General features: G+C 36.7%; 1 protein-coding gene across 1 annotated transcript in view; it reads right to left on the minus strand.

Moving 5' to 3' along the window:
• The window catches only part of UST (uronyl 2-sulfotransferase), a 735125-nt gene extending 716784 nt beyond the window's left edge, over positions 1–18341 (minus strand). Inside the window, exon 1 of the mRNA XM_053710638.1 lies at positions 17610–18341. Coding sequence (XP_053566613.1) covers positions 17610–17841 — 232 coding nt within the window. The 5' untranslated portion in view covers positions 17842–18341. The remainder of the gene's footprint in view (positions 1–17609) is intronic.
• Between the last annotated feature and the right edge of the window lie 200 nt (positions 18342–18541).

Raw genomic sequence — 18541 nt, forward strand, 5'->3', positions numbered from 1 at the left:
AAAGAATCCTTGCAAAATCTTTGGAGGGCATTTTTAAGCATTATTTTGCAATGCAAGTGTCTTTTCCTTCAATCCAAGAATTATGAAGAGCAAAATAAACATCTCTCAAGCTAAAGTTGGCCTTTTTAAAACCGTTTGAGAGACCTCACAGTACTTACAAGTAGATCATTTTGCAAGATCGGACAACTTTATATAATCAGGCCCAGAAAATTTGAATAAAATGTGAGATTCAGAAGCTGACACTTAATTTAAAGTTTAGTGATTCTTTTATATTACTAATATGAGACTTTTTTTTTTTTTAAAAGGAGCACACATATATAATATTACCTAACATAAAGGGTTAGAAAGGACAACATTACTATGTGCATGAATGCACTTTAAATTTAATTAGAAGCATGTCTGCATTATACTTCCATAAGCAAAACTGCTTCTAGTAAATATTAATACTGTTTTAGTGACATACGCACATGATATAAATTGTGTGACTAGCGGATCAGTATTTAAACACCATGGGGCATATTTATCAAGTACTGTATGGAGCTTGAGGCCCCTTGTTTCTAAAGACCACTGCTCCATAACTTGTCCGCCTGCTCTGAGGCGGTGGACAGAAATCAACCCAATCGAATACGATCGGGTTGATTGACACCCCCTGCTAGCAGCCTATCGGCTGCGAATCTGCAGGGGGCGGCATTGTACCAGCAGTTCACAGCGTATGCTGTCGGCATCGATGTGCAGCAATGTGCAGCGGACATGATACGCTACTTCATATCATGTCCGCTCGCACACAGTGTTAACTATGCCCCCATGCCTGTACAGAGAGCTGGTGGTGGTGCTTTGTGCCAATGAAGACTTAACACAGCAGAACTGCAGAACTAACAAATACATATTAAAGGGACAGTGTAGTAAAAATTAAAGTTTCATAATTCAGATAGGGCCTGGAATTTTAAACAACTTTCCAATTTGCATTTATCATCAAATTTGCTTTGTTCTCTTGGTATTCTTTGTTAAAAGCTAAACCTAGGTAGACTCATATGCTAATTTCTAATCAGTTGAGGCCGCCTCTTATCTCAGTGCATTTTGACAGTTTTTCAGTTAGACACGGCTAGTTCATGTCTGTCATAAATAACATTGTGCTCACTCCAGTGCAGATATTTATGAGTCAGCACTGATTGACTAAAATGCATGTCTGTCAAAGGAACTGAGATAAGGGGGCTGTTTACAGAGGCTTAAATATAAGGTAATCACAGAGGTAAAAAGTGTAATAATATAACAGTGTTGGTTATGCAAAACTGGGGAATGGGTAATAAAGGGATTATCTTTCTTTTTAAACAATAAACATTTTCAAGTAGACTACCAATAGCATTTACTATGAATTTGAAATTAGTAGATTTTTTTTTCCACATTTCAAAGTTAATTCCATTTTCCCTCCCCATGTGTCATGTGACAGCCATCATCCAATCAGAAAACACATGGATACACACACAGTAAGAGCATGCATTTAAAAAATATTGTGTACATTTTGATATTGTCCATTTAATGTGTGTCATACAAGCCACTGCTGACTCTGAAAACGTATGATGTTTGTATGCTGGTGCACGGGAAGCTTACAGCATATGTATGTGTATATCGATTAAAAACAGTTATAACTTTTACTAAAAACATGTTTGCAATATATTTCTATTAGTAAACATGCTTTTAGTAAACGTAATTTTTGTTTTTTTTAAGTTGAAACTCATCATTGCACATCTCAATTTTTATCCTTCTTAAGCCTTATTACATAACTTACATTTATTAACCTTTTAATGCCGTTATGCCGTTCTATTCCGTCATAATTACACTGGGTTTTAAAGCCGTTATGACGGAATAGAACGTCATAGCTAACGGCTGTCCTGAAGCCTTCTGTGCTTTCAGGATTTGATCGCGGTCTGGGGGGCGTTCCTAGGGTTGTAGGGACGCCCCCCAGATGCGATCCAATAATTGAAATTTCGCGATCGTGTGCATGATCGCGTGGTTTCAATTTGTCTACATCGGAACAGTTGTTCCGATGTAGGCACTTTAGCCCTGTCACGAAAGGGTTAAAGGCACAGGGAAGTCAAAATTGTACTTTCAAATTTTAATGATGGAGTGCACATTAAAAACATTAAAAACAAATCCACTTTACTTATGAAATGTATCTGTTTCTTGTGGCATTTTTTGATGAAAACAAACTCATTTTCCTGAGAACATTTAGAAGTATGCAGCCTGCAAGCTCGGCCCACAAGCAAATACAGCTGCTAGAGGTATCAAGCCCTGTAAACAGATTGGCACTCTCCCAATTCCAGTAGTTATAAGTACATAGTTATACTTATGTTGGTATTTTCTCTAGAAATACCAACATAATATCCTTGATTTTGCCTCTTGAACTTCAAAGCTTAAAACATATTTACTATATGTCACTTTATAGAAATTGTTTGCTGATCCCTGCTCTAACAATTTTGAGCATATCAATTTTGCTTTAGAATGTCCCTTTAAGAAAAGTCAAATTAAAACTTTGGAAAAGATAAGTCATTCTTGTAGGACCATGTTACATAAAAGGTCTAAAGCAATATAACATGACTTATTCGCGCTCCTACTTGTTTAATTAAAGTTGGATTTTTTTTAAAACATAGCTGACCTATTTCTCTTACACAGGAAGTTGACAGATGTGAAACTGATACTGCTTCTACACACCAACATCACTGTAACAAATAACGTGTACTGAGACAAGAATAATTGTTGCATCTAATAGAAATGAGGTGGAAGCCGTAAAGAGAGAACTGTAAATGCTTAATGACTTAATATTAATTATAAGAATAAACACAAATCCCGCAAATGTGAAAACCCATCGCAAGTGCTTATCAAAATATAACATAATTTGTAAGGACATCCTATTAAGAAAATAATAATCATAATTTAAATATACAGATATAAAAAATCCATAAACACACATTAAATACAGAGATCGTAATAAAAAAATTTCAATTAAGTATAGCAGAAAAAAAAACATTTAAATATACTTTCATTATTTATGGCTAGATTACAGGTTGAGTGCAATATTGCGCTTAAGCGAGTGAGATATTTGTGCTCCACTCTGTAATACCAGCACACGTAAATGTGCGGCGCTATGTGAACGTGATCTTGAGTTCGCATTGCCCGGAGCTCTACTGTCCTCTTTATTTTGGGGGCAATTGGGGCAACTTTTTTTTCATTAAAAAGAGATCTCATCTCACTTGTAATGGCTGGTTATTTAACGTGCGCCCGTAAACTGGCAAATCTGCCCCTTTATGAGCCCACGTTAAGATTGCACTCCACTCGTAATCAGGCCCTTCATTTTTTCTCTTTTTCCTGAACATTGAGAGCTTTCCGATGTAGTTATCCTAGATTTAAAAGCATGTTCTGCTTATATTGCATCACTTTTGAGGCAAGTTAGTAAGATATAAAGGAGTTGATCAAGTAACAATCTCACAAACTTAAAGGGACAGTAAACACCTTGAGATTTTTAAATATAATATTTTGGTATGCATAATGTAACAATTCTGCAATATATTTTTATTATTTTGCCCCCTTTCATGTAATTTAGCTCTAAAAATAGAGCAATTTGTAATTCTCAGGATATGAAGTGCACCATGCTGACTTCTCAAGGCTAAATAATTGCAGTAAAAAGGATGTTAATTTGTTTTAAAAACTTTAAGACTTGGCTGATATTATTCTACAGCAACACAACAAAAATGACTTGTGATTATAAGGTGTTTACTGTCCCTTTAACATTGCTATCAGGGTAGATTTGATTTAAATCAAATTGATTTAAATTACTAGTCATTAAGACTATATTTAAAGGGACAGTTTACCCTAAATTTCCCTCCACTTTAATTTGTTTCCAATGATTCATTTTTCCTGGTGAAGTTTTTTTTGGGAATGTTTACAAATAGCTTATTTTACTTAATTTCGACATTTAAAATAGTATCCTTACCTATTCTGAAAGTTTATATACTTAATGAGATATGAAGCCCACATTTTTCCTTTAATGATTCAGACAGAGCATGTAATTTTAAGCAACTTTCTAATTTACTGCTAATATCAATTTTTCTTGGTTCTCTTGGTATCTATTTGAAAAGTAGGAATATAAGCTTAGGAGCTGGCCCATTTTTGGTTCAGAACAGTGGGTAGCGCTTGCTGATTGGTGGCTACATTTTGTTTTATTTTTTTAAACAAAATTATTGTTTTTATCCATTATTCATGGTTTCTGAATGGCACTTTACCTACATGTTTAAATACATTGCAGACATTAAACATATAATCTTTCACCATAAACAGTGAAAAAATGGCATGCTCTAAGAATTAGATAATGTAATATTTGCACTGCAAAGTCCCTTTAAACATACTAATGAAGATGTTCCAGTTCAGCTGTAGGATCATTAGGGATATTATACAATATCATAAGACTGTAAAATAATCAAGTTATTTCAGAAATACTCATATAAAGGAGGCAAATAAAGCATTAACTGGTAAGTAAACAAAACCAGTTACTTAAAACTACTGGTATTATAACTCACATCAGATTAATATTCTGTAAAAGAAGCTAACATTCAATCTAGTCGGTCTTTTAGCAGCCAAGTTTTCTAAGGAATATCATATGTGATTTTTGTTGCTGGATGCTTGGTGCTAACCTGCAATGTCAGCCAACCACAGCAAGCTTTTTATTTGTATTGCCAGGTGGTACAGCAAATCAGTTTCCGTACCTCCTACTCCATAGGGTACACAGAGAATACAATTTATGCCCTGAATACAATTTAGGATCCAAAAGCCATATGCAAGGCAGCAGGTGCATATTTTAGCTTACAGGATAAGCAAGACAGCAGTTGCACCTGTATGGGGTAGATTTATCAAGCTGCGGCGGACTGGGGCGCATATACGCCCCTGTCTGCTGCAGCTCGCCTCTGGCAGGCTGAATTACGTTGGTGGAGTTGTATTTTGTGCTTGCGTGCAATCCAGCCCCCTGCCCGTGCACAGCCAATCATGCGGGGAGCTGTCAATCTCCCCGGTCAGACAAGACCAGGGAGATTGGAATTCACCACGTTAGAGGTGGCAAAAGGTTTGGAAAGCAGCGGTCTGATTATCTCTGCTTGTTAAATACGGACTGCAGGTTCTCTTGAGAGAACCTACAGTCGTAGGGGGTCAAAAGTCTTGCAAAGCCTTTCATAAATCGACCCCTATATAGTAAGTTTCCCATTTGAAATCTATTTTAGTTCCTCTTGAAGACAAATTTGTGTCTTTACAATACTGCTACATCTATTGCGGGTTACTATTAACGAATTCGAGCTCCCCACGAGAGGGCACATTTCTCACTGAAATAGTTAAATTTATTATATTTCACTGCCAATTTCTTTGAATTGACTAGAATGTCAGCTTTTTAATGATACTCCATCTTCAACACAGATTAATCAGTCACTGGCATTGTCATTATGATAGGCTCACTAGTGTGCAAACCAAGGTACCACAATTAAGAATTGAATCATGAAAGTTTCATTTTGAATTAATTACATCACATTGTGCTACTGATGACATCAGAGACGAGAAGAAATACCAACACAGAACAAAAAAATCACTCCCAGTGCTCAGCTTTAAGTTGTACCCATTGGTAATATTGTGTTAAGATACCTCCATAAAGAACAGTGCACTGCATGAAAACTGACACCAACATCTTGCAAGTATTGACTTTGTAATTAAACATATATTGACTCTGCATTAAAACATGGTTTTACATCTTTTCATGAAATACAACTCAACATTAGTTAAGCATCGCCCTTGCCACTACACTGAAAAGTACTACTAAGGTCATTATCTATTTATTTATTTATTTATCTATCTATATATCAGGTAATTTATCATGTGGAACTGTTATGATAACATAAGATAGAAAAACAGGCAACCTATTTTGTTGCTGATGATTTTAATAATTTTCTATAGAACCAAATAATTCACCTCCTATTTTGAGCCACAAGGAACGAGATGTGTTGTTTTTAGCCATTAACCCCTTAAGGGCCACAGCACTTTTCCATTTTCTGACTGTTTGGGACCAAGGCTATTTTTACATTTCTGCGGTGTTTGTGTTTATCTGTAATTTTCCTCTTACTCATTTACTGTACCCACACATATTATATACCATTTTTCTCGCCATTAAATGGACTTTCTAAAGATACCATTATTTTTATTGTATCTTATAATTTACTATAAAAAAATATAAAATATGATGAAAAAATGGAAAAGAAAACACCTTTTCTAACTTTGACCCCCAAACTCTGTTACACATCTACAACCACCAAAAAACACTAATACTAAATTTCTAAATTTTGTCTTGAGTTTAGAAATACCAAATGTTCACATTTTCTTTGATTTTTTTAAGCTATAGGGCAATAAATACAAGTAGCACTTTGCTATTTCCAAACCATTTTTTCCCCCAAAATTAGTGATAGTTACATTGCAACACGGATATCTGTCAGGAATCCTTGAATAACCCTTCACATGTATATATTTTTTTTATTAGACAACCCAAAGTATTGATCTAGGCCAATTTTGGTATATTTCATGCTACCATTTCACTGCCAAATGCGATCAAATAAAAAAAATCATTCACTTTTTCACAAACTTTAGGTTTCTCACTGAAATTATTTACAAACAGTTTGTGCAATTATGGCACACATGTTTGTAAATGCTTCTCTGGGGTACCCTTTGTTCAGAAATAGCAGACATATATGGCTTTGGTGTTGTTTTTGGTAACTAGAAGGCTGCTAAATGCTGCTGCGCACCACACGTGTATTATGCCCAGCAGTGAAGGGGTTAATTAGAGTGCTTATAGGGAGCCTGTAGGGTTAATTTTAGCTTTAGTGTAGTGTAGTAGACAACCCCAAGTATTGATCTAGGCCCATTTTTGTATATTTCATGCCACCATTTCACAGCCAAATGCGATCAAATTAAAAAAAAATTCACTTTTTCACAAACTTTAGGTTTCACACTGAAATTATTTACAAACAGCTTGTGCAATTATGGCACAAATGGTTGTAAATGCTTCTCTGGGATCTCCTTTGTTCAGAAATAGTAGACCTATATGGCTTTGGCATTGTTTTTTGGTAATTAGAAGGCCGCTAAATGCCGCTGCACACCACACTTGTATTATGCCCAGCAGTGAAGGGGTTAATTAGGTAGCTTGTAGGGAGCTTGTAGGGTTAATTTTAGCTTTAGTGTAGAGATCAGCCTCCCACTTGACACATCCCACCCCCTGATCCCTCCCAAACAGCTTTCTTCCTTCCCTCACCCCACAATTGCCCCCACCATCTTAAGTACTGACAGAAAATCTGCCAGTACTAAAATAAAAGGATTTTTTTTTTTTTATATCTATTCAGCTGTGATGGACCCCCCTTAGCCCCTAAACTCCCTGATTCCCCCCCCCCAAACAGCTCTCTAACCCTCCCCCCGCTACCTATTTGCCGCCATCTTGGGTACTGGCAGCTGTCTGCCAGAACCCAATTTTTTTTTATAAAATTTGCATTTTTCTATAGTGAAGCTGCCCCCCTTTATACCTTTGATCATTATTTTGCCCCCCTCTCCCTCCTTCCCATTCAATTACATTGGTGGCAGTGGTTGCTGCGAGCGCGTGCACACACGCACGCACGTGCACGCCCCCTGCAGGCCCCACCGCACGCTCCAGGCACCCATCGTGCATATTGCACATACAGGTACCAGATGCCGGGTAGCGATGGGCCGTCCACCCACCTCCCTGCTAAGACTCCCACCCACCAACGATCGGCACCATCGCTACCTATGCAGAGAGGGCCACAGAGTGGCTCTCTCTGCATCGGATGCTTGAAAAAGGGTATTGCAGGATGCCTCGATATCGAGGCATCACTGCAATACCCTGAGAGCTGCTGGAAGCGATCGCAATCGCTTCCAGCGCTCAATTAGACCAAGGACATATCAGGAACATCCATTGTCACTAACTTGGTCGTTAAGGGGTTAAAGGGATAGGAAAGTCAAAATGAAACTTGCATGATTCAGATAGAGCATTTCATTTTAAGACACTTTTTGCCGCCATATTGGGTAGAACCCAGTTTTTTTTTTTATAAAATTTGCATTTTTCTGTAGTGAAGCTGCCCCCCTCAATACCTTTGATCATTATTTTGCCCCCCCTCTCCCTCCTTCCCATTCAATTACATTGGTGGCAGTGGTTGCTGCGAGCACGTGCACACACACGCACGCACGTGCACGCCCCCTGCAGGCCCCACCGCACACTCCCGGCATGCATTGTGCATATTGCACATACAGGAACCAGATGCTGGGTAGCGATGGGCCACCCACCCACCTCCCTGCTAAGACTCCCACCCACCAACGATCGGCACCATCGCTACCAGTGCAGAGAGGGCCACAGAGTGGCTCTCTCTGCATCGGATGCTTGAAAAACGGTAATGCAGGATGCCTCAATATCGAGTCATCGCTGCAATACCCTGAGAGCTGCTGGAAGCGATCGTATGTTAAAAAAGGAATACACCCATATCATACACTAGTGGGAGCTGCTGCTAAATGATGCCTGCACACATTTGTCTCTTGTGATTGGCTAAATAGATATTTTCAGCTTCCTGTCAGCAGTGCAATGCTGTCCCTTCAGCAATGGATAACAAGAGAACGAAGAAAATTTGATAATAGAATTAAATTGGAAAGTTGTTTAAAATTGTATGTTCTATCTGAATCATAAAAGAAACTTTTGGGGTTTACTATCCCTTTAATATAGGGATCTGCAGGAACCACATATCTAATCCATAGCTGGCATTTTCTGATACCTGGATGACATTTTAGAGTTTAAGTTATTTATAACATTAATAAGTAATGATATTATTAAAGTCAATTCTGGGCCAGAAATGCACTACCATGAGCTGAACACAGTCGATAATAGAATCAGGGGTGGCATATGTGCGATGACACCACCAAAGAATGGTTGTGTGTAACTCAGAATTGGCAGTACATTTCCACTCCATAGCTGAATTTTACTATGTGTTTATCCCCATTAGCAGGTGTTAAGCAACAAGGGCTTGATGATCATAAACTTGCCAGCATGGAGACAATATTTGGGAGAGTTTTTGAGCATTTCCTGTAATGTAGTGTCTCTCTTTTACATATTTCCTTGCAAGCCTCATAAGCAACTAACATCAGAATCCCAGATTTGCAAAGCAGTTTCACAAGCCTCACAAGCAACTAACATCATATTCCCAGATTTGCAAAGCAGTTTCACAAGCCTCACAAGCAACTAACATCAGAATCCCAGATTTACAAAGCAGTTTCACAAGCACTTGCCCACCATCCTTCCCTCCACCACCACCCTGGTTTTTACCTTAATATATAAACACCTCCTAACAGTAATTAGATGCAGCTTTCACTATTGATCCAGGATAGATAAACTATTTCATATTCACAGCCTCTGTACTGACACTCTACCACATTTTCCTATCTTTTTCCAAATCTCATTTACTCAGTCACCACACACTTTATATTCTTATTTTTTCCCTAGTCCTCACTAATTCTCAGTTCACCCCGCCTTATATCAGAATAATTTCCCTTCTCCCATTCCTTCTGTGTCCATTCCCTCTCCTTTAGATTGTAAGCTTGTGACCTGTAGGCCACTTTGTACTGACTGTGCTCAAGGGGAGGGCATTCCTCTCCTTTTGTATAACTCAGTTATTGCACCTACAACTGTAATGTACCCCTACTGTACTTGTTTGTGTATGCAATGGATCCCTGTAATGTTTCATTCTTTGTATAGCGCTGCGTAATCTGCTGGCGCTTTATAAATAACCGATAATAATAATAATAATAATGGTGAGACAAACGGCTATCAAACCCATAGTTCTCTATGCAATAATAGACAGAACCCATAGTTCTCTATGCAATAATAGACAGAACCCATAGTTCTCTATGCAATAATAGACAGAACCCATAGTTCTCTATGCAATAATAGACAGAACCCATAGTTCTCTATGCAATAATAGACAGAACCCATAGTTCTCTATGCAATAATAGACAGAACCCATAGTTCTCTATGCAATAATAGACAGAACCCATAGTTCTATATGCAATAATAAAAGGCTTTAGCAGTACATTAGAGCATTGTATATTGCTTATTTATACAAAACACTTGCAAACTTGTCAAAACCTCCTAAGGAGAATCTCCATCTGTTAAAATACATTTGCATCCTTTTTACCCCAGCAATCTGCAAGTGCACAGAATTGCTATGAAGTCATAAATCTTCATTTTTTACCTATTTCTAAATATACCAGTTGGCTGCATACTTCAAATAATGTGCACAGTAAATTGATCACTGCAATTAACTGCTATTAATAATAACATTTTAATAAATGCACTACACTCAGGATGTATTTTACAGAATGACAAAAAGCAGAATATGTTCATACTACATTTTCTAAGCATAACACAACATACTTAGACATGTGCAACACAAAACCATGTCTTTTGCATCTATATTATACAGTTTTTCAGCAGTTATCCCACATTTTAATAAATGTTAAAGGGACACTAAAGTCAAAATTAAATCTTTAATGATTTAGATAGAGCATGCAGTGTTAAGACTTTTCAATTTACTTTCATTATGAAATTGTGCACAGTTTTTTTTATATGCATACTTTCGGAGGCAACAGCTACTACTGAGCATGTGCAGCAGTTCAGAGTCTGTGATTGGCTGATGGCTGTCACATGATAAAAAAAATAAAGGAAAATTTTAAAATTTGTTAGAAAAAAAGATATATTACTCTTTTAAAATTCTGAGTAAGTGCTATCCCATAGTTGTTTTATCATGCAATTTTTTGATTATGCAATTGCATTGTATTTAATGGTCCTTTAATAGTCTACAGTTTTATAGGGGAGATCATACATCTTTATTTTTATTTTTTTGTTATTCATTTTAAACCATTTTCAGGACCTTCAGCTTAGCAGGCTACCATTATTCTTCATTGAATACAATAATTACCTTGACTATTAATATTTCTTTAAGTCTCTATACTAACTTCCAGAGGAATAAGACTTCAGAAGAGAAAAATGTATTAAAATCTTCTAAACATGGTTCTTAATAAATACATTTACATTCAAATATGAAAGAAGTTAGTTCAATGCTTCAACAAATAATAATATTTGTAAAATGAATAATAAAATGTCTTGCTTAAAGATTAAAGAGACTCAAATCTATACAGCCCAGGTGCATTACTCTACCGAAGCTTCTGCAAACCAGGGTTAACGAAGGCTGCTAATCCTTGCACTTATATGATCATTAACTGGTAGGTTAGCATTGCAAAGTGTTTTGCTATAGTATTCTGGAGCTATACAGTCTCATCTTACTATTGACTTCCATTTCCTTTAAAATACTATCAAAAAGTATATCTATATGTACTTCTTTTGCTAAAAGCTTTACCTTGTCAGATTTGTTTTCACCAAAAGTCTATTTCTATGTTTATTTTTATATATAGTGACAGCTATAGTTTCCATGTGATGTAACTTCAATTTACATAATTCATTATACTAATTACTAAAGCCATTTTTTGCAACAGAAACCAAATAGACATGCAAAGCATTTAAAGGGACATTAGTACTGTCTAAATATAATTAGAGGGATGTTTACAGTTGTTATGCAAAAATAATTCAATGTTGACATTAAAAGTTATCAGTGATGGTGGATAACTTTCCAATCATGCAACCCATTGTAAATATGGCAACTCACGCCTCCTGCATATAATGCTGTGCCACTTAGCATGACTGAAACCACAGAGAGACAAATGCAAATACTCACAGCTTTCAGTAGTATTAACTCAAACGAGTTGTGGTGAATTTTAGCAGAATCATTTTGACAAAAGCTCTTTCTATTGGGAATTTGCAAGGACAGCATTATAGTGCACTGCAGTCAAGCTCGGGTGACTCACTCACGCCGTTCTACAGTGAATTCAAAATGACCTAGACTTTCATTCATCATTTTTTATAAATCGTATAAATAATATTATTTATCTACCTTTATATTCATGCTCCGGTACACTAATTCTGTCCACCCGCCATTTTAAATAACTTGATTGACAGCCTAGTAATATGACAGTCTCCAATGGCTGTTTACTCCCTGTGGCGTCCAGCCCCTTTCTCCCAACGTCATATTCTAAATATGCGCATGCTTAAACTAGTCCGTAACGTCCTTTCTCTCTCCTGCTCGTTCATGAGCCGCGCATGCGTATTCTGTTTCCTGCTTCCTGCTTACATATTTGATAGAAAGGAACTGTCGTATGCACTTTGGGTGGGGAAATACGCATGCACAGTTACTTTGAGATATCGTGCACGAGCTTGGGAAAGACGTAGAGAGCGGGTGGGACCGCTCGCTACGTCACAAATGCTGAATGAGGAAGTATTGAATGGGAGGAGTCACAATCGAAAAGGTACATATTGTACTAAATATTTATTTTACAAAAATAACATATAAATTTAGCGACTACAATACTGAGATGTTGCTGAATACACTGCTGGAGTCGATTGTTGTAAAATTGACCTTCACTTTAAATCAATAAAAAAAAACTTACAATTTAACAAATTGATTTTCATAGCATGAAAGCTCATTGTATCTCATGTGAATATAAGCAATTGGTGAACATGAGGTTACAGGCTGCAACTTCTCAAAAAAGCCTAAAAAAAAAGAAAGACCTTAAAGGGACACTGATTTTTTTTTACATAAATAGAATAAATGTTAGAAAATAATAAACTTAGCAATGTTATATATGTTGCAATAATTTACCATTTGTCCGTAATCGATTTTCAAAATTTTCATTATTTACAAACCCACTCCAGGGGTATCGGATCACCTATCCTGCATGAGAACCCAGGTACAAATATGGCAGACTTTATCCGTGATGCGCCTACGCAAGCTTCTGACATGTCAGAGAAAACCTCACTCTGTGTTTCTCTCTATTGAAAGCAGCAGACCCGCTCTATCTATTGCAGAGAGGGTGACGGAGCTGCGCTGAGAAGGTGAGTGCTGTTAGCTAACAGAATCTCCCTAGCAGTAATGAGCAAGTTATCATTGAGAGCATAACAAATTGTACGTGCGTGATATAACGGATTGGATTGCGCATGCGCAAGATGTCGAATAACGGTTTTAATTATATTCATATAAAAGGCAAATTATTGGGGGATTATTGGGATGATTGTACTGCCCATATTTGTGGGCTGTCTTGACCTATGTCATTACAAGAAGTTTAAACTCCTTTTTATAAATGGTATACAGATCGTTTGAAAATGCAAGTAGGTGTATATTATATCATTATAAGACCATTTATTTATTAATAATACACCCCACAAACTAAAGTATAGTAATCCTTTAATGGCCCTAAAGGGTAAGGAATGACAATGTTGCACACCACAATATTGCCTGACATTGCAAAATAGCAATTAGGATTAGGGGGTTAGTTGGTAAAATTAGGGAAAGGGTTTTACCACCACAATGCCACTTGTTGCATTCTCCTGCCAAGTGCCATATTCTGGCATGTGATATTGTGGATAGAAACCCCCTTAAAGGGATAGTCTAGTAAAAAATAAACTTTCATTATTCAGACAGAGCATGCAAATTTAAGCAACTTTCTAATTTACTCCTATTATCAATTTTTCTTTGTTCTCTTGGTATCTTTTTATTTAAACAAGCTGGAAAGTAAGCTGAAAAGCGAGCCCATTTTTGGCTCAGCACCTGGATAGCGCTTGATGATTGGATTGCTACATTTAGACACCAATCATCAAGCGCTACCCAGGTGCTGAGCCAAAAATGGGCCGGCTTCTAAGCTTACATACCAGCTTTTTAAAATAGATACCAAAAGAAAGAAGAAAAATTGATGATAGGAGTAAATTAGAAAGTTTCTTAAAATTGTGTGCTCTATCTGAATCATGAAAATTTAATTTTGACTTTACTATCCCTTTAAAGCAATTGCAGGCTGACAAAAGCAATTAGGCTGCACAATGGGCACCAAAAACCCATAAAAAAATATTCTAGTCTTTATTCAGACCACACATCAAAAGGGTGAAGGTAACACTACATCAAGATCAAATATCAAATCCTCAGTCAGTGCAAGGTGTAAATAGGTATCTACAGTTACAGTTGTTCATCTGAGATATTGAGGGTTCGATTCCAGACCACCGCAATAAAGCAAATACAGCAATAAAGTGAGTTACACTGTAGTCTATTAAATGTACAATAGCATCATATCTAAAAAAAACAATGTACCTACCTTAATTAAAATATACTTTATTGCTCAAAAATGCAAAAATGCTTACTTCAGCGAGTCATAAACTTTTTGCTGGTGGTGTGTTTATATAGGTGCGTGTATGTATATATATATATATATATATATATATATATATATATATATATATAAAAAGTGTATTTTTGAGTTTTTATGTGTTTATATGTGTATATATGTTGGAAAAATGGCACAGATAAACTTGCTTGACACAGGGTTGCCACAATATACAATTTGTAAAAAGAACAATATCTGCGAAGCACAATAAAGCAAATCGCAATAAAGCGAAGAGCAATAAAATGAGGTATGCCTGTATATAGAATTCTTACTAATTTGTGATATATTGAGGCACTTGTTTAAGGCAAAAACAAACTAAAAAAACAATCCGCTATTAAAGGGGCAGTAAACCTAGCAAATAATAGTGCAGAATTATATAACATTATTTGCTAGGTTTACTGCCCCTTTAGTTTATTATTAGGACTAAGCATGCCTCTAACAACTTTGCGCTAGCATGAACTACACAGGTGTGGGAGAGTTCACATTATGCATGTAAGTTTTATGCTTTTTATTATATTACATTTACCTACTTTGTTATGTTTATTACCATTTTTTCTTATTTTGTTTAGATATTGTTACCATCCTGGAGAATAATGTTTTTACTTTTTGTATTACATTTTATAAACCTCCTTTGAGATTAAAAATTAAAAGTTTTGTTACTCATCAATGAAAAAAAAATATTTTTTGTTTCATGTTTATGAGATTATGTAAACGAATGTGAAGGATCCTGCACCCTATATATGATAGATCAGTTTAAAATCTCTGCACAGAAATCGCTTTAAAAGGTATGAGCTGCAGCATTATAACATATACAACACAATAACAGCTTAAAGTGAAGGTAAACTTACCTTGATGCCGATCCAGTATGTCATTCTTTGTTGCTAATCAGTATGACTTTCATTCATCAAACGTTCCAACTTTTAGTGTAATTCGAGTTATCAGCGTTTTAAATTAATTACTGTTGGTCCACAAATTCAACCTGTTTTTTTTTTTTGGCTCTATCACGTGTTTCGATTATCCTTTTGATAATCTGTCTGTTAAGCGGCCGTCACTCCATATCACCCGCCTCCTCTATCCTCTGCGCATGCGCTATTCTTTATTATTTATATGGAATTACTTGCACGCTCCCGTTTCTCATTTGGATAATGGATTTGCATGCACAGTAGTGTTCAATCGCCAATTTGCGCAGGCGCGGTCGATCAGAGCATCTGATCTGATCATCGTGCACGCGATTTTGAGATATGTATAGAGCGGGTGGGACCGCTCTATAAGTCACAGACCAACAAAGCAGGAACTAGAGGGAGGGAGGAGTCACCATCGAAACCGTAGCGTTTAGATAAATGTATATACATAGAAACTCTAAGTTAGCGATTAGATTATGCTAAGATTAAGTAATGAATTTATGTCTTCAAAAGCTTCAAACTTTACCTTCACTTTAATCTGGTTTTACTTTATTGCATGTGCTCAACAGAGATGAATTTTTAAAATGCAGCATTTATTTCTTAGGCCCACTTAATAGATTATATAAACAAACAGCAAAGTAAAGTAATACTGAGTACAACTTTACAGCTCAACCATCCAACTTTTATCTATATTGTATATGTACATCATTAATAACATCAGCCATTTATGATATAATATCATTTAACAATACATTCCAAAAAAAACTAAGATTTTCTGCATGTTTTTTTCTCAGACTGAAGTAGATCAGCTATGAAAAGGAATATCATCCAGAAGGCAGACCTGGCAAGACTCACATTATTCACACTACTATAAACATATTAAAAACAGAAAACGCAGAACGTATGCAAGAACATTGCGTGTTATAAAAGTACAAAGCAAAACTCAGTTCCATAGCAACACACTGCATCATGTGCCAGTCCAAATCACATAGTTTAAATACTTCCCTATAAACCTCACTTCTTAGAATACTGCAGTAGTTTTGGTACAGTTAAATATACAATATTAAAACTAAATTATACAAGTAGCAAGTTCTGTGAGCAGGGGCTTAAACCCTCACTGAATTCAGAGAACACTTCAGTGCAGTGGTGAGCAACTGAGAGTGTGGGGTACTTAATGTGACCCTCAGGGGCTTCCCTGGAGGAATAATACCTAATTTGTACCCCCAAATGATACAAAACAGACACATACACGCTTTAAGCATAGGGCTAAACAGTACTGTGTGTGTAGCCCCACTTGAGATGTCAGGGGTGCATATATTTTAACCTTAGAGTGACACTGGTTGTTCATGACTACAACAGTGAGTTAAATCTCTTCAATCTCTGTTATCCTATAGCCCACATTTTCTACAGAAACACATCTCAATGAAGAGTATTCTTGGATCTTTGAGAATCTGAGCTAGTGTGCTCTAGTCATATTCTATAACAGAACAGATATGCTCAAGACTGTATCAGTTAAAGGGACATTCCAGTCAAAATTTAAATGCACATAGATGAATTCTTTTGAATAGAAACATATTTGCAATATACAGGTATTACCAAAAATGCTTCTAGTAAATGTTATCACTATTGTAGTGTTATAGCTAAATATTATCACTGCACCGACATTTTAAATACTGCAGCTGCTCAGATCATCACTGGGGTTTGCATAATGTCCGCAATTAATAAATTGAGTCATTACCCATGGTACAAGCACCTTTGGCTCCCTGAGCAAGTGCTGTGTTTAAAATGCTGGTGAACGGTGCATACTTAAATACACTTTTGAAACAGCTATAGCTTTTATTAGAAGCATTTTTGCTAATGCATGTATATTACAAAAATGCTTCTATTCAATACCGAAATGCACCCATGTGGTTTCCAATTTTGGCTGGAATATCCCTTTAAGGGGGAGTGTCATTTCCAGTTATTCAAATCTATTCAATTCTTAAGTAATTCATAAAAAAAAAGTTTGCCTTACACAAAAATAAATTCCATAGTAAAACAATCATTTAATTCAAGTGAAATGTCACACAATGTCTGCATGCCCCTAAACAACTTATCATGTCACTTTCTTACAACCTTATTAAATCGTAAAACTTATAAAACAGTAAAAAAAAACGGAAACAAGACAGTTATCTTTTCCACCATGCAGCACATTTAAAATTTTGTTGCAACCTAATAAGTAAAAAAAAAAAAAAAATCCAGATTCAAGACTGTCAGAGCCAGATGATCCTGCAAATCTTGCAGCAGCTGGAGCAGCAAGTAAAGCAAGAAACTTACCCAGGTATAGCCGTAAGTCCAGCAGTATCTGAGGTGGTCCTCCATTCAGCTGGTAGAACAGGGATCCCACGCAGAAAAAGAGCAGAGTGGCCATGCAGAATGCATAATCTCGCAGTGAGAAGTGCAGAGACAGCAGTGAGAGACAGCGCTTTCTGGGAGACCCATGCACATTGTTCCTGGGAACATGATTGCTGTTGATATGATTATTATTATTGTTGTTCTTCTTCATCATATATCCTCCTTACACACACCGGCAGGAAGACGAGGTCACCCATCCGCCTGAAGATGAGAACTGCTGCTTTCTGGCTCATTGGAGAAGTTGTATAAGTTTTTGTACTGCTTCTTAATTTAGGAGATTTTCCTCTCCATTGCTAACACTTGCTGTATTTTTAAAAAAAGAAGTTATATAATGTTTTCTCGTTTCTTGCACTGTAATCCACTCTTTAACTTCCTCCTCCTTTCAGTATTTGTGCTTCTCCTCTCTGCCTTCTCTCTTCCTTGCAGTTCTATATTTCTTCAGTGTGCTTTCTCCTCCCTTTCTTTCTCTCCTCCTTCCTCTTTTCTCTCCCTGTTGCCCAGTCTCTCTTCCTCACTCCTTCCTTACATCTCTCGCGCACACACTCCCACTATAGAGCTGCAGGGCAGCCTGAGGTCTGCAGCAGGCTGTTCTCCCTTGTGCACAACACCAATCCTTCTGACTTTCCTTAGGGTTAAGTGTGGTGTCAGATTACGTTTTTCTGTTCCCACTAAAACAGAAGGCTTGCGTTTTTTTTTTGTCTGTGTGCAAGTAGGAAGAAAGTAGTTTTTATTTCTCGCTCTCTCATTCTTCCCCCAGCCCCCCTCTGCCTCAGATCAGCTTTTCTTTATTTCCACACCAGCGACCCCTTGGGGCTTTCAACTAGATTTCTGGAGATTTTTTTTAAACATAGTTT

Source organism: Bombina bombina, chromosome 4, assembly GCF_027579735.1.
Source record: "Bombina bombina isolate aBomBom1 chromosome 4, aBomBom1.pri, whole genome shotgun sequence".
NCBI lineage: Eukaryota > Metazoa > Chordata > Amphibia > Anura > Bombinatoridae > Bombina > Bombina bombina.